This window comes from Prinia subflava, chromosome 1 (assembly GCF_021018805.1).
Source record: "Prinia subflava isolate CZ2003 ecotype Zambia chromosome 1, Cam_Psub_1.2, whole genome shotgun sequence".
NCBI classification, from domain to species: Eukaryota; Metazoa; Chordata; class Aves; order Passeriformes; family Cisticolidae; genus Prinia; species Prinia subflava.
The window spans coordinates 71,694,604-71,709,181 of record NC_086247.1 but is presented as its reverse complement, the minus strand read 5'-3'; the positions used below and the strand labels follow the sequence as shown (position 1 = coordinate 71,709,181).

Here is a 14,578-nt window from a genome sequence, read left to right as displayed (position 1 = left end):
CAGATCACCTGGCAATTTGGCAGAATTCCTCCTTTTTTGCTTCAAAGAAAACTGGAACTGAAATCATATTCAGGTGGTAAAATCTATATAGAACTACTAATATAAACTGCAAACTACTTTCTTTCAGTAGCTTACACACCAAGGGGGCACTTTGCACCTCAGTGACTGAATATAACAATAATTTCTAGCTGACAAAAAAGATATTTCAGATAGAGCAAGTCAAACATACTGAGCGGCACACTGCCAATAGAAAGAGTATTACTACTTATCATTTTACAGGGCACAGAAGTATGTCAGGAGATGCTTCCATACAAAGATGAAGCAATCACACAACAAAATATGGAGTTGATTAATAATCAGCAATTTTCATTCACCTGCAGGCTGTGACACTTGACAAAGTTTGAAAGGATTTGAAAACACAGGGTACAGATTCCTCACTCCTTCTGTAAACAGGCTGTGGTAATCAGGCATCTCTCTATGGGAGCATTGTGGTTTCTGACTTCAGTAATAAAGTCAGATCAGAATATGCTTTACAACTAACATATAATTTTCTAGTCTATAAGGCTGCTCTTACCAAGAACCTGATCTTACAGCATTAACAATGAACATACTTGATAGCAGCCTGGGCAGAAAGATATTTCAGAGAAAATTGGAAGTTCTGAAGTGTGAGGAACTGACAGATAGCTCTCTGAGCTCCAGTAAAACATTGCATTATGATGTGTGGTATACTTCGGTTCTCTGTGAGGGACACTTTATGGCTCAAGTTTAGCGTTGTATTTCCACCACCCTGTAACCTCTTACACTTTTTTGTCTTAAGTAACAAAGCAACAGGTTGATCAGAAACTCTATGCAAGTACTTTTAACTCACATTTTTCACACAGCACAGAGATGTTTTGAAACGCGAACCCCAAAGCTCTCATTTTCACTCAAAGGCTGGTAAAAAAAGTCCCAACATTTTTAAGCCAAGCAACAAGGGGGGCCAGAACTTTGGGACTGACACCCTTTTACCAACTGCTCTACAGAAGGGATGGTAGCTTTACTGCCTAGCATGCTAAAAAAGGAAATGACTTAATTGTGATACTGTTCTAGTATATCTAAGTGAAAAAGAGAAGGCATCCAGTGAAAGCAACTGAAATGCAACCAAATCTGTAGACTCTTATCTTGCTTGGCAAGGAGAAATACTCCCAAATGCCATTTAAAAAATAGAATTTCTTTGGACACTGTGTAAGGTACAACCATTTTTGGATGAAGAAACAACATTTTAGAGAATGCAGCAACCTGATTCCTGTTAGTTTTACAAAAGATTGCTAAAGCAAGGAGATCAAAATACTAGTTTCCAAAAATACTACACCTTTTCCATGAACACGTAAAAGGAAAAAGAACCAAATTTGCTTTAATCAACTTACCCATCCAGTAATTACCCTGGATTGAATTAGAAAACCAGAATGCTAAAAGCCAAGACCCTCTATGGCTACAATTGCACACATATGAGGACAGCATTTAAGAATCAGAGGAATAATTTTGTATGATTACTTCATTAATCATTAAGATCAACACAGTTCAACATAATTGTCCATTTCATGATGAGGTGCACACCACACATATACTTCTCACAAGGATGGGTCTATTTCCTACTTTGCTACATGGACAGTGGTTAATGTGATCTAGACAAAAACATAAAAATTGAAACTTACATTTACAGAAGAGCATAAAAAGTTTTAAAATCAAAGTTCAGCTTATTAAAAGAAATAAATCACACAGAGGACTCCCAAAAATCCAGATCTCCACACGATACACATTTTTGCCAAGTGTAGCTCACCTAGATAGACTTTAATTTTAGTGAAAGGAAATTGGTTTTAAAGGTTTTTAAAAGTTTTGTACTTACTTAATGGCTTCACACATGTCCAGTCCCATTTTCACACAATTCTTGGCGTGATTTTGAAGAGATATAGGTAGTCCAGAAACACAGTAATAGCAGTCACCTAAGATCTTAATTCTCATACATTCATTTTCCTGGAGAATAAAAAGCAAGGTGAGACAGTCACTTTCAGTTTGAAATACATAATAAAGGGTTACTGCTAGAAAGACAGACTTAAATGACATTAGCAAAGTCATTTTATTAAAGTTTGTTTCAGTGGAGAAGGGCTCACTACAACAGAAATGCTGAGAGAGTTTTGTATGGTTGATCCCTCCACCAGTTATGGTCCTTAATGGGCAAAACCAGGAAGTCATTTCACTGCAAAACATGGTCACACCTGAGAATAAAGAACTGGACTAAACTGTCATGCCCTCAATCTAAATAAAGCCTTTTTGAAGAATGAAATCAAAAGACATAGTCCTCCACATTGATGTGTATGAAGATGTACTATAGAATACTTCCAGAAGCTAGCAATCATAGTAGTATTTCTATATTTTATAGTCTAAGGCCATGTAAAGATTTTTAGCTTTTAAAAACTGAAATTTAATTTTAATTTAATGTAATTTTTAAAATACTGGACAATAGTTTCCCAACAAATAAAAACACAGGAAATTTTTATCTGTTCAGAGGTTTCTGATTTTACCTTCACACATGAAGTTTGATTTAATTTTTATAAAAATGACATCTAAATAAGCAGAAGAAAAATTTGTGATTGTATTTGATTCTTTTCTTGAGTAATAAAGAGGTTGTGGTCAGTAAATAAAATTTATTCGATCAATATTGTCTCTCTTCTCCTTCAGTCTCATAATTGCTTTTTCTCAGACCAAAACAGTGACTAATACTTTTCCATCTTGAGTTTCTTAATCCTTGTTATTGCAAAAAATCTATTTAAAGGACCGTTCTTCTGCCATTAAGCTTTATTGGGCTCCATGAGCTGTCTCTATTGGTCCTGTTAGAGAGCTGTCTTGGGTTTCCCAGACTGTCACTCTGGCAGAAATGCACTGGTGCACTCAGACCAGAGCCAGAGAGTTTTCTTCACACGTTTCAAACCCAATCTTCCTGCCAAAGCCTCAGAAATGCTGCATGAAGACCCCAAGAGGAAAAAACCCACCATTTTAGAGATGACTTTCTTACTCAAACTAACAGCAGCAGCCCACAGCAGCCCACCTTTGCAATCTGATCGAACTTGCCGAACAGCTCGTTCAGCATGTGCACCAGCTCCCCCGGCGAGCAGTCGCTGGCCAGGCGAGTGAACCCCACGATATCGGCGTACAGGATGCTGCAACAGGAACAAACACAATCCTGCTCACAGCCTCCTTCTGCAGGGCTCACACCCATCAAACAACAGCAAAACCTGAAAGCAAGCTCCCTGGACGTCACTGGGATATGCCCACACCCAAAAAAGCCACTACTAAATGTAGAACAATAAATATAACTACATTTTTAGGTAAACATATAGTTACCTTTATGGGTGTTGTGTTCATAGGTAATATTTATCTTTACAGATATTCTTCTTGGGTATAACCTTTATAGGCATGTCTATATTTATAGGTATTTATTTATAAACATTCTATACCTCTATCTGTTATGGTATTGAAAAAAATAGAATAGTCACAAATCAGCAGTATAACAATAGCAATATAATAGTTTCAAAGAGTATTTGTGCTCCCAAGAGAACATGAGCTTCATCAAAAGCCCTGCAACATTTTTAATAAATCAGTTTCTAAGAATATCATTCAAATTAACTTGTCCAATCAAAACAAAACAAAACAACAAAAAAAAACAACAACAAAAAAACCCCAACCAAACAAACAAACACAAAAACCTTGTAAAGAAAGAATGTTCGAAATGAAAGTGATTTATTTTTCCAGCTACTAGAAATTTTAAATCAATAAATAATTAGATCTGTCAGGAGAATATTGTATCTCAGGTACTTTGTAAAATACATATGTGATACAGCTGCCTCTGTTTACATGATACAAATCCTGAGATATTGTTCCAATTAAGAAAATTGCAAAATCAGAGTCATACCACTGACATGAATTACAATTTTGACTATTATACATGGAAGCAGGATTTGGTACTTCAGACTGAAAAATGAAGACATTATGAAAAAAGACCAATTTTTGTGTGGCTTTTTCTCAACAACTCCTTTGTAATAACATCTTTGTGGCTCTTCTGGAATATAGCATTTGAATAAATTAAGGGATTCTACATATTAAGCTGTGAAAAGCACATTTAAAAAATATTTTCTTAATTCCTCCCTAGACCCTTTCTTTCAATTTTTTTTTTCTGAATGTTGTTGATACATTTTATTACAGTACAATACCTTACATTGGTGTGCCTTTTGACATACAAATTGTGGAAGTTGTTGGTGTTTTCCAGCTGGCCTGCCTTTGGACCTTGTAACCTCTGAATGATCTCTGCTTTCATTTCCATGGCAATGTGAGCAGGCAGTAAAGAAAGTAGAAGGCGCTCCTAAAATTTAAAATGAAATGTGCACAGTTTCTTTAAGGAGAATAAAGTTAGTTAGTATGGCATCAATACTGTGCAAGGCACACCCCATTGTAAATCCTAGAGACCATTTTGAGGAGGCTTGCACTCAGGCCTGGTATGAGCTCCAGAGTTAATCAGTTCCTTGAGGAGTGTGACAGAGATATACACACATTTCCAATAATGCCTGCCCTCTTCAAGGTTTTGTGTGTATTAGAAAAAGCTTAAGCTAAGCCTTACATTTGATCTATTCAATATCTGAGTAGGATGCAGCAAATGAAACAGGAGTTGCAAGGCCACTCCAGAGGACTTTCAGGGAAATGCAGTCTGATTCAAACAGGAATAAGCTACATGTCTTTTTTTTTTTTTTTTTCTTTCATGAATTTTAAATGCTTTGCAATAATTTTTGCAGTTAGACAGAAGAAAATAAAATACAAACACAGAACATACTGGAAATGTTGAACTTTTGCAGAGCATTTTGATAGGTACCCTCTCCTTTAATATGGCATTTGACAATTTTATTTTTTAAATTAACCTAAAAGCATATTGAATATTAAAAAAACCCAAACCCTACACATTTTTCTTCATCATTTGGTATTAGGGTCTTCCTCTTTTAAAGCTCTCTGACACTTTCATTTTACCCTTTTTACCTGTGACAACTTTAGACTGATTTCCTACTTCTCTGGAAAACAGATCAAGAAGAACTCTGCAAAAAAAAATCCTTCTTGCTTTATCATATTCCATCTTGAAATTGAACAAGAATTTCCCATTTTCTCATAGGCAGACAGGAGAGAGTCCTTCTGGCTAAGGATAAAAACCAGAAGCCTGAACCAGTAAAGAGAGGCATCTGAAAAAGCCCCTGACAGAGTCAGATAGAGAAACAACTACACCAGAAAAGATGATGACCTCAAAATGTGCATGATCCTCAGGTGTTACTCAGAATGATGCATTCTCTTTGGCTCACAAGAGTATTTTTGCAGACTTGCAGTTCTGTTCATGAAGGCACCAGAATGTAGCCATTAATCCAATCCTCTGCCTGGGATAATTACTCCTGTTCAGGTCTGATGACCTTGAGTAGAGCATGGCAATAACGAGGCTATAGACTCCTCTAATATTTGCAGCAACCTTGGCTATCTGTCTCTGTCAAGTATAATGAGAAATTCACATTCCTCATAGCACTTGTGCACTTGTAAGCATAGCATTTAATTACATGAGGCCCTGTGAAACTGATCCTGCACATATTTGGCAAAAAACCTTCTATTTCAGTGAATCAAGACAGAATCTTGCTTTGCTACTAATGAATATTGAACTGATAATTTATTTTTTAAATGCAAGATTAATTTAGTATATTTAGGCATTTTAGCAAGTTCACAAAGTTCACATCCAAGAGACCAGTGTATTTTTGTTGCTTATGTTCATTGGTAATGTTTCACTTCACTGCTCCTTGGTGGAGGCATTTTGCTAACTTGTAAATAATATCTCTACAACCAATCAATTTTTTTTCCATATTGAAAACTTACTCTTCCAGGTTGCTCCTTATCTAACAGTACGGGATTGTTCAGACTTGCTAACAACTATACTTACACAGTTAATGAAGAGGTGAGTGCTCTTAGCTGCAACTGTACATCACTATACTCCTTCTGTACCATGGATAGTAAATGCAAGCTGGTTCACTATCTTCCTATGATTGTTATGATTCCAGACATACAGTGATGCAGACACTCAGTGTCCAGGTTACTGCTTACATCTTTGAAAGCCAGAAAGGCTGGTAAAAGGTCATAAAGCAACAAATGTTTTCAAGGAAGCAAGCAAAAAAACGGAGAGAAAAAGTTTTCATAGGAAGCAGCATAGAATCAACTACAAGCTAAAGAATCATATGAGGAAAAGGAAAACAGAATGCCCTCATTTTGTAGGGGACATCGGGAGAGATGGAATATTTTCTCTTCTTTTTCTCTTCAGGCCAGCCCACTATTCCATTCTGCTTGAACATCCTGATGAAGCTGTTTACCACACCAGAATTTCCTCCAAAGAATGTTTTCAATCCTCCATTTCCACTGTACAAAAGAAGCGTGAGGTTGCTTCAGAGAACTGCAATTGGTGAGGCACGCTGTAGAACACCTTGCCATATCCAGCTGCACAGAGCCTTCAGCCACCCTTTCCATCCTGCAGGCTGCCACCACTCACACTTCGGTCCTGACGTTATCACTTATGTGATAACAAGGATTGTTTATTTTCATTTCTTTCACTAAAAGACAGCTGTAAAAGAAGGTGAATCTCCATTGCTCATGAACACTGTGGCTGGGGTGGTTAGCTGAAGATTTGAAGAAATGCAAAGCACATAAGAACACCTCTTCCTTCCTGTTTTGTCCTCACTGTTGGCTCAAAAAAGCATAGTGGAAGGATCAGAACTACTTACTGATCAGCTTGTAGTGCATAATGTTTTACACTGAAATTCCTGCGGACTGGAACAACACAAGGAACACCACAAATCAAGACTGCTGCTTATGCTGGCTTTATATTTCGTAATACATTCCATTCTGTACTATTCTCTCAAAAAGAAAATCTACACATCAAAAACAAGTTGAACTGAGATAAAAGACACTTTTAGACAAAAATCTTCCTTATTTGTAGTAGACAGAGAAGCCACTCTCTTCTTAGAGCTATAGTCTGTAAGAAAAAAGCTGAAATAATTCTGTATACAGGTCAAGAGGTACCATTTTGAAGTCTTCAGACTGAAAAAAAGAATACCTGCTTCTGGTGAAAGAGAAACTGCTGTGCTATGACAACAATGAAAATCTCCTTACAAATGTCCTTCCCTAGAATATTAACAACATGACCCTAACAGCTTATGCAGGGGATTCATGCACACAAGACTGTTTCCTGACTGTTCATGTGCCCTGGGACTACGCTTTCCTCTCAACCATTCAAGTCACTTCCAGCTGATACCTTTTATGTCCTAGGGCTAAAAGAAGGAGCCCACTATCTATACTGAACACAACATTAAAGTGGCTTTCAATAGTATAGGTTAAGTACTTCTCTCTACCTGGACCCCACTAAAAGGACAGCAAGTAGGCATCCTCCCTGTGTTCTCCACCTGAAGATTTTCTGTGCTATATGTCAAATTGTTGAGTTCCTGTTCTCTTAATCTCTCAGATCCAAGTTGATCTCTTTGTCAGAATTTTCCCTGAATCATACAGATGACTTTAGCAGTGATTCTTAGTAACACATCACTGCTCTCAAGCTTGATGAACTCTGGTTGCTTTCTTAGCTAGAATAAGTTGGCATAGCTCAGTTAAAGACATAGCACTGTGCTGTTTTCTACAAGGTGGCAGTTGCCCTTGAGTTTCTCACAAAATATCACGCTGTTGTTCTGCAGCAAACAAGCAAAATATCCTCAAATACTAGGTACAGGTTATTTTTAAGAGTGCATGTTTCACAAATCAACCTCTTCGTGGCCTGAGGCAACAATACGTTATTTATTTGCTCGTTCCTGTTTTGTTATGCAAACTACCAGTACTGATTCACTCATTTATGCAAGATTACAACACTATTAACACTTTACTGAGCATAAATATAAGAATTTATAGATTTAAAGGCCAAATAGTCTTCCATCTAGTCTGATCTCCTGAATAATATAGGCAACAGAATGTCATTAAGGAGAAACAAAGGTAGTCTGACAGAATTCACCGTATTAAAATCAACTTTGTGCCTTGTTGTCAATGGAGAGAAATTGTCCTTCAAGGCAATTCACAGAATATAATACTGAAATTCTGAGGTAACAATGCTGTCTCTCTTGCTCTCTGTTGTTTAGGGAGGGAACTGCAGGTCCAAATTTTGGTCTTACTGGAAGAAATGTCCATCTTTGTTGTTAAGCTTTTTCTGATATTCAAGAAGTCTGCAGAAAAGCTATATATTTGTAGATCAGTAAAGGACTATAGGAATATTTTTGTCCCTATAATCCCATGAAGGGATATTTTTGTCCCTTTCAATGTCATTTAGGGTACTTAATATTGACTTCTGCTGTTCTGTGTGCTGGATTTTGTTTTCAGATTCCTGTGGCATGTATCTAATCATCTATTTAGTGAGTCTGACAAACCAGGTCAGTAAGCCAGCAGTAAGAGCTCGAGAAGCAATTAGCCTATGCATGCATCCTGCTTCACTACAGAGTTTAGAAATAAACACAAATAACACCAAATTTTCAGCTGTCCTTGAAATGTATAAAGAAATAACCTACAAGAAATTAATTTTCTGATTCCTGATCACAAAATAATGGAACAGTCAAGAAGCTGATAGAGATGGTGATCCAGAGGGTATCTGTCAAATTACTGTAATGTTAACCCAGACCTCATGATCACTCTCTAAAATACTCCTACAAGAATAAAGAGTTGTAAATTATTTTTTCTTAAAGCTAACTTGGACTCCTAACAGAAAGGTGAGAAGATTCCTAAAAGTTACGTGCTGTTACCTCCTTAAATTTAGCCTATGTTAATGACCTCCAACAACCTCATTACTTGTGTTGAAGCCAATAAATTGATTTTACATATGAACAACAAGAAAAGTATTCAATCTTGACTACAGAGACATCAAGAGATAGAGAATTCACCAACTTCTGGTGGTTAATCAGCTGAACTGTTAAAAACTGTTAAAAATGTGTTCTGTATTTCTTACTTTGAAGCCTTGGCCTTGTTACATCTTTCTCAGCTCAAGATTAATGTCCCTACTCTTATTCCTGTAAACACAGATAACTGTCTTTTTCATCAGGTAAATGGACTTAGGTGTAAAAATCTTCGTCTTCTAAGTATTTTCTACACTCTCTTCTCAAAATCCTCAACAATCTTCAAGCATTTTTAAAGGTTTTTTGACACAGATTCTAACATCTTGCTCCAATAAACAAAGACGTATGTCCATGACTTACTCCATGCAACCTTCTGTTGTAACATCTCTGGAGTTCCCTCTCTGCTGCTTCATGTCTCCTATTTTCTCCAAAATATTGTACAAAGTTGCAGCCTTACAATATTTATTCTCTTTTAGAATTATCTCTCTTCGGAAGGTTATTAAAAACTCTCTTCATTAATATTGTCTAGAAAGTATTCAATATTATGGTATTTATTATCAGACCAGGATTTACATTTTCTGCAAAAATTATTGCCTATGAATGTCTTCACATACCTCCTAGATCATTAATAAAAAATACATAATAGCATAAACAATGAGATGTGATTCTTGCAGAACATGACACGCATGCCAGTTCATTAAACATCTCCACTGATAACTTCCAGTTATCCCACTCAAAATCCATTAGACTGTGCCCTTTTGATGGGAAGTGTCAGTACTTTTATGCTGACCATCACTGCATCATTTATCTTACTGAAATCTTTTGATTATGGAAAGTTACTTAACCCACACCTGTACCCATTAAATACTAAAAAACATTTTCATATTACTTGATTTTGTACCAAATTGTTGAGTACATCACTCTATTTCTTTCCAAATACAATCCCATCACAGCAGCACCTTTTATTTCATACAGACCGTTTATACTTTTTCTACCTAGTGGCAACCCCTTCCTTGGCTAGGATGGCTTTTTTCCTGGAATACTTCCAAAACACTTTTATTTGCCTTGACAAAACCAGACAAGGATCAAGGATTTTCTGTGACATCTAGAAATCTCCTACACATCACATCTTTTGTCATTTTAAACTTTTTTATATATATATCTAATTGCTGCTTTTGCTTATACTTGTGGCTAGTGCAGGCTTTATGACACGGAAAACATCTTTCCTGGTGGCAGAACCATGAACTCTCATATGTTTTCATCTGTCCTCCTAAATGACCCAACTCCCACTGCTAACAACATACATTTCTGATTTCTTTTTTTTCCCTTGGAAAATGAGTTTTTCCCAAGCATAGCACCATAAGAACTTTAGTTTTCATGACCCTTTTGGTGAAATTTCAACTGTGGCAATGCCAGGAGCTACACTATCAACACTAAAACTCAACACATACATAAGGGGAATGAAAGCACCATCCTCTCATTCCTCACTAGTTCCCCAGGCATGAAATGCAAATGCCCTGATGAAATTATTCTGCAGAAGACAAGCTCCTGTTGTTGTCCAGGAGCTGCTTCCATGAGAATGGGAGCCCCGAGTGGGGGCTGCCACTTCTCAGGCCAAGGTGGCTGCCGAGGTCACGGGCTCGGGTGGCAATGAGCTGTGTCCCCCCAGGAGCTGGGACAGGACCAGGGCCAGGGTGAGGCCCAGGTGGTGCCAGCCAAGGATCTGCCCCCACAGTGCTGCCTGGGAGCCTCTGCCTGGGGAAGAGGCTCTGCCCTCCCCACTCTGCCCCTGAGCTCCAGCCATGCCTCCACAAAGGGGACAGTTGTCTTCAAATAATTTTTAAATTGCCAAATGTCAGTGCTATGACTCGCTCATTTCACAAGAGCAGTAAAAAAGCCGGCTGCCAGGTTAAGGCAAGGGTCTGCAGCCTAAGTACACAGCGCTGTGCACCCTCAGTGCAGCCCCTTTGCTGCAGAGTAGCTCTGGGAATGTAGAGTGGCCATCTCACCAGTCACCTCCACATCCAAAAAACACTAAAGCTACTCAAAAGCACCACCACTGTTTCAGTGTAGGGGACTGAAAGCTCATTTAAATTCACAGGCTCACCACATATTTAGCGAAGACAAATTCCTTCACAGAACCTAGGGGATGTGCAGTGTTTATGCGTAGATTACAGTTTGCATATGCAGCCTGTTCATGACTAATTCTGCAAATGATGTTCACTGCACCTCCAGAAAGCGTGCCCATCCTGCGGCTGCTCAAGGGACGAGTCACCAACAGCACAACAATAGAGTCAAAGAGAACACACCAACATACACAGCCAGAGCTGCTCAATTAACTGGCAGATTTTCAAGGTTTGTTTCTGTCTGATGCTGTTAATCCTTGCTTTAAGTTTTATATATTTCAAGAACAGATGAACACACAGAAGCAGCATTTTGCAAAGAATCAGTTTGAGGAGCATAACATGTTTACTACTAGATCAGTCTTTAATAATGGTGAAGTGTTATAGTGCTGGCAATTGCTCAATACCATTATTTTAAACAATAAACTTTTTAACTCTGGTACAACTCCCTTCACATTTTGATGAGAAGAATTTTGTTGTTTTTTCAGTAGAAAGGAAGAAAACCAAACTCTTCTCTCTTTTTACATATTTTCCTTCTTGCAAACCATTTATGAGATATGTCAGGGAAGATATTCAAGAGTACTGCTTGAAAGGTGTCTATGCAGCCCCTTTTCAAAGACCAGAGTTTTCTGTTCATCTGCCCAGCCTAGAGCCAAACCGTGTGGTTAAAAGCATCAAATCCAAAGCAAAACCAAAAGCATTTCTAAGGCACAGCACTGCATTTAAGTTAGGAGATCACGTCTGAAGCACATTGACAGCACCACTCCTCTATGGCCTCCTAGGTAGCATGAAAGTGAGAGGTTTTTTACCTTTGACATTGCCTCTGGTGTTTTAGCCATCTGCTTACAGACTGCCAAGTAAGCATGCAAAAATGGATTTCTTTCTCTATTTCGTTGGTGATGCCCTAATATTTTATTGGATAGTCTACAGATAGCATACATTTGAGTGATCAAATGTTACTCACCACACAGAATAAAGGTTAAAAACAAGAATCAGGCACCTAGCTGCACTTGTCAGGAGCTTATAAACACTTAAAAGTGGGTCAGACAGAGCAGGGAGAAGCAGGGCCACACAGCAACAGAAATTAATCAAAACAGTCAATCTCTGTATTAGATCAGTCAAGATCAGAAGTATCTAAACATAGTTTTGACCCATACAACAGCCAGTTTAAATAGAGATAAAAGTTTATTCAAGCAGAAGTAGGGGTTTATTTCACCCATAAATTAATGAGAAGTCAACCTACAGTAAGGAGCTGTCCTACTTCTTGTGGAACAGAGATGATGAATTTTAATGTTGCAAGCTGTATATTTTAACACCTCTTTTCTAAGCACCACTATTTATTCAACAGCTCACTTCCTAGCCTTGAAGACAGAAGAGGCTGACTCACACTAGGTGGAAATCAAAGAACAGGCAGATGTCTGGAGGGTGTATGCTGTTACTGCATTCATAAAGTAGACCTTTTGTTTCCTTACAATGGTCCAAATAATAGGGAACAAAAATGTTTTGCATTATATTTCCATCTCAGGAATGACAGTTTCTTGTCGAAATCTCCCATTTGCTCTTTAATGATTACATTCACCAGCTACTAAAGATGGAAAGTTTTCAATGAAATCTTTGATCCCCCTGGAAAAAAACCCCAATATAAACAGAGTTTTGAAAGCCAATTCTCTTTATTTTGAGGAATCTGATCAGGGAAAAAAAGCAAGAATTTACTGTATGGCAGATATATGGCAAACGAGTAATTAACACCCATTACTAGGCCTAACCGCAAAACAAAATTTAGCATAAATCATAGCAAGGATTAAAGCTTTCAGAATTAGCCTGGTGTTATTTTCTAAACATTTTCTGAATTTTATTCTACACATTTTATTTTCTGAACATTTTCCACGTTTCTGAGTGCAGTTTTGGAAGTGTTTTCTGTGGTATGTTCCAGAGGTACTTACACATGTAAGTTTGCAGACAGGAACACAGACTTAATCACAGAAAGACAGGAATGGTGACTACCAGACCTCCAAGTGCTTTGTCACCCAGGAAAAGCCTGTCCCCCTGGGACACCCAGTCTGTGTGTGCAATGCACTGAGAAAGCTGGAATCCTAAAAATACAACTGAGAGAAATGAGATCTGCAGGAGGAAGCCACGTGAGTAGAAAATGCCCAGAAGAGGGTGCTGATTCTGATTCTACAAAGAGCCACCAGGTCATTAGCTCCAGGCTGGAAGGAGGCACCTTTATGTGCTTGGAACTCTGTTGTAGGCAAAACAGTCTGCAGTCAGGTAATTTTAATAGAATTAATTTACTGTAAACAAAAACAAACCTCTCACTGCTGATTGCATTTTTGGGAAAAAAAAAAAAGTGCAAAGATAAACACTGAGACAGACACTTACACAACCATCTACCCACCACACCTCCTGGTCTCAGTTTTCCCTGGTTTTGCTGTGCATTATGCTCTGTCCATCAGAATTGCTGTGCGGGTGGCAGGCAGGGTAGGAAGCTGAGATAGCAGGTGTGATCGTGTCTGTCTGTCACTGTTTGCTTACCCACTTGTGCTGCTCTAGGATTAAAGGTTTCTGCTGCCCTTTTCCTGCACGATGCGACCTCAAACACTGATGGCCTGCAGTGCCCTCTGGTGTGTCCCTGCTCCAGCATGGATTGTCCCTGTGGCACAACCCCTCGGGTGTACCTTTTTTGGGTGGAGAGAGTCCTCTGCCCAGATCAGCTTGTCTCCAGCCCCCAGGAGCTGCCTGTTTCCTTCTGAACTGTGTTTGGGCAGGGGCACCTTTGGTCCCGGATTAGATAACTTTTTACTGCCCAATGGCTAAGATTGTGTACACAAAGCTGGCTTTCTCTGTGACTGTTCCATGTGCCCCACGGCAGGCTGGAGGCAGCTTTGGCAGGCATGAATGATTCACAGGGTCCCCTCCTCCAGCTCGCCACCTCAGCCCCCTGCCACCTGTGGCCACCAACACAGGCTCCATACAAAGCTACAGCGGCCAGGGGTGCAGAAATGGGGTGCCAACTCCAGAGATCTAACAGGAGATCCACAGGTTAAACAGTGTTCTCTGTGTTCAAGCCTTAATCAGAACAGCCCTCTGCCAAAAGGAGACCTCAGCTCTCTTCCCATCCCCACAGAGACATGCTCATCAGCGAGCATGAGGTTATTTTGGAGGTAGAGCCCTAGCAGCCTTTTCAGGTGAAACTAATTTTCACCAAAATAAAACCATTTAAAAATCACTGAAGCAAATACTCATTTTCCTCTTTCTGCGGTGCTCCAGGTGAAGTCCCTAATCCCCAGGCTCCTGCACAAAGGCTGCTTTGCTTCTCTTTCTCTCTCATGGGATGTGCAATCCAGTGGAGACATTTGGTAAATGTCCTTCAGCACAGCAAAAGAAGGGGCCCAGTCTGTCTCCTTGAGGGATTAGGTCTGAGTTCTTGGTCTCACATGCTGAAGGGTTTAAAAGAGGTCTAATTCTTACCAATTCCACTTTCTATGT

At 38.8% G+C, this 14,578-nt stretch overlaps 1 protein-coding gene across 1 annotated transcript in view; it reads right to left on the bottom strand.

The window, feature by feature from the left end:
* Positions 1–14,578, bottom strand: part of ADCY2 (adenylate cyclase 2) — a 210,226-nt gene that overhangs the window by 72,679 nt on the left and 122,969 nt on the right. The window contains exons 5-7 of the mRNA XM_063399668.1: positions 4,248–4,396; positions 3,086–3,197; positions 1,886–2,013 (exon numbers count right to left, since the gene is read on the bottom strand). Of these exons, the coding sequence (XP_063255738.1) occupies positions 1,886–2,013; positions 3,086–3,197; positions 4,248–4,396 (389 nt within the window). The remainder of the gene's footprint in view (positions 1–1,885; positions 2,014–3,085; positions 3,198–4,247; positions 4,397–14,578) is intronic.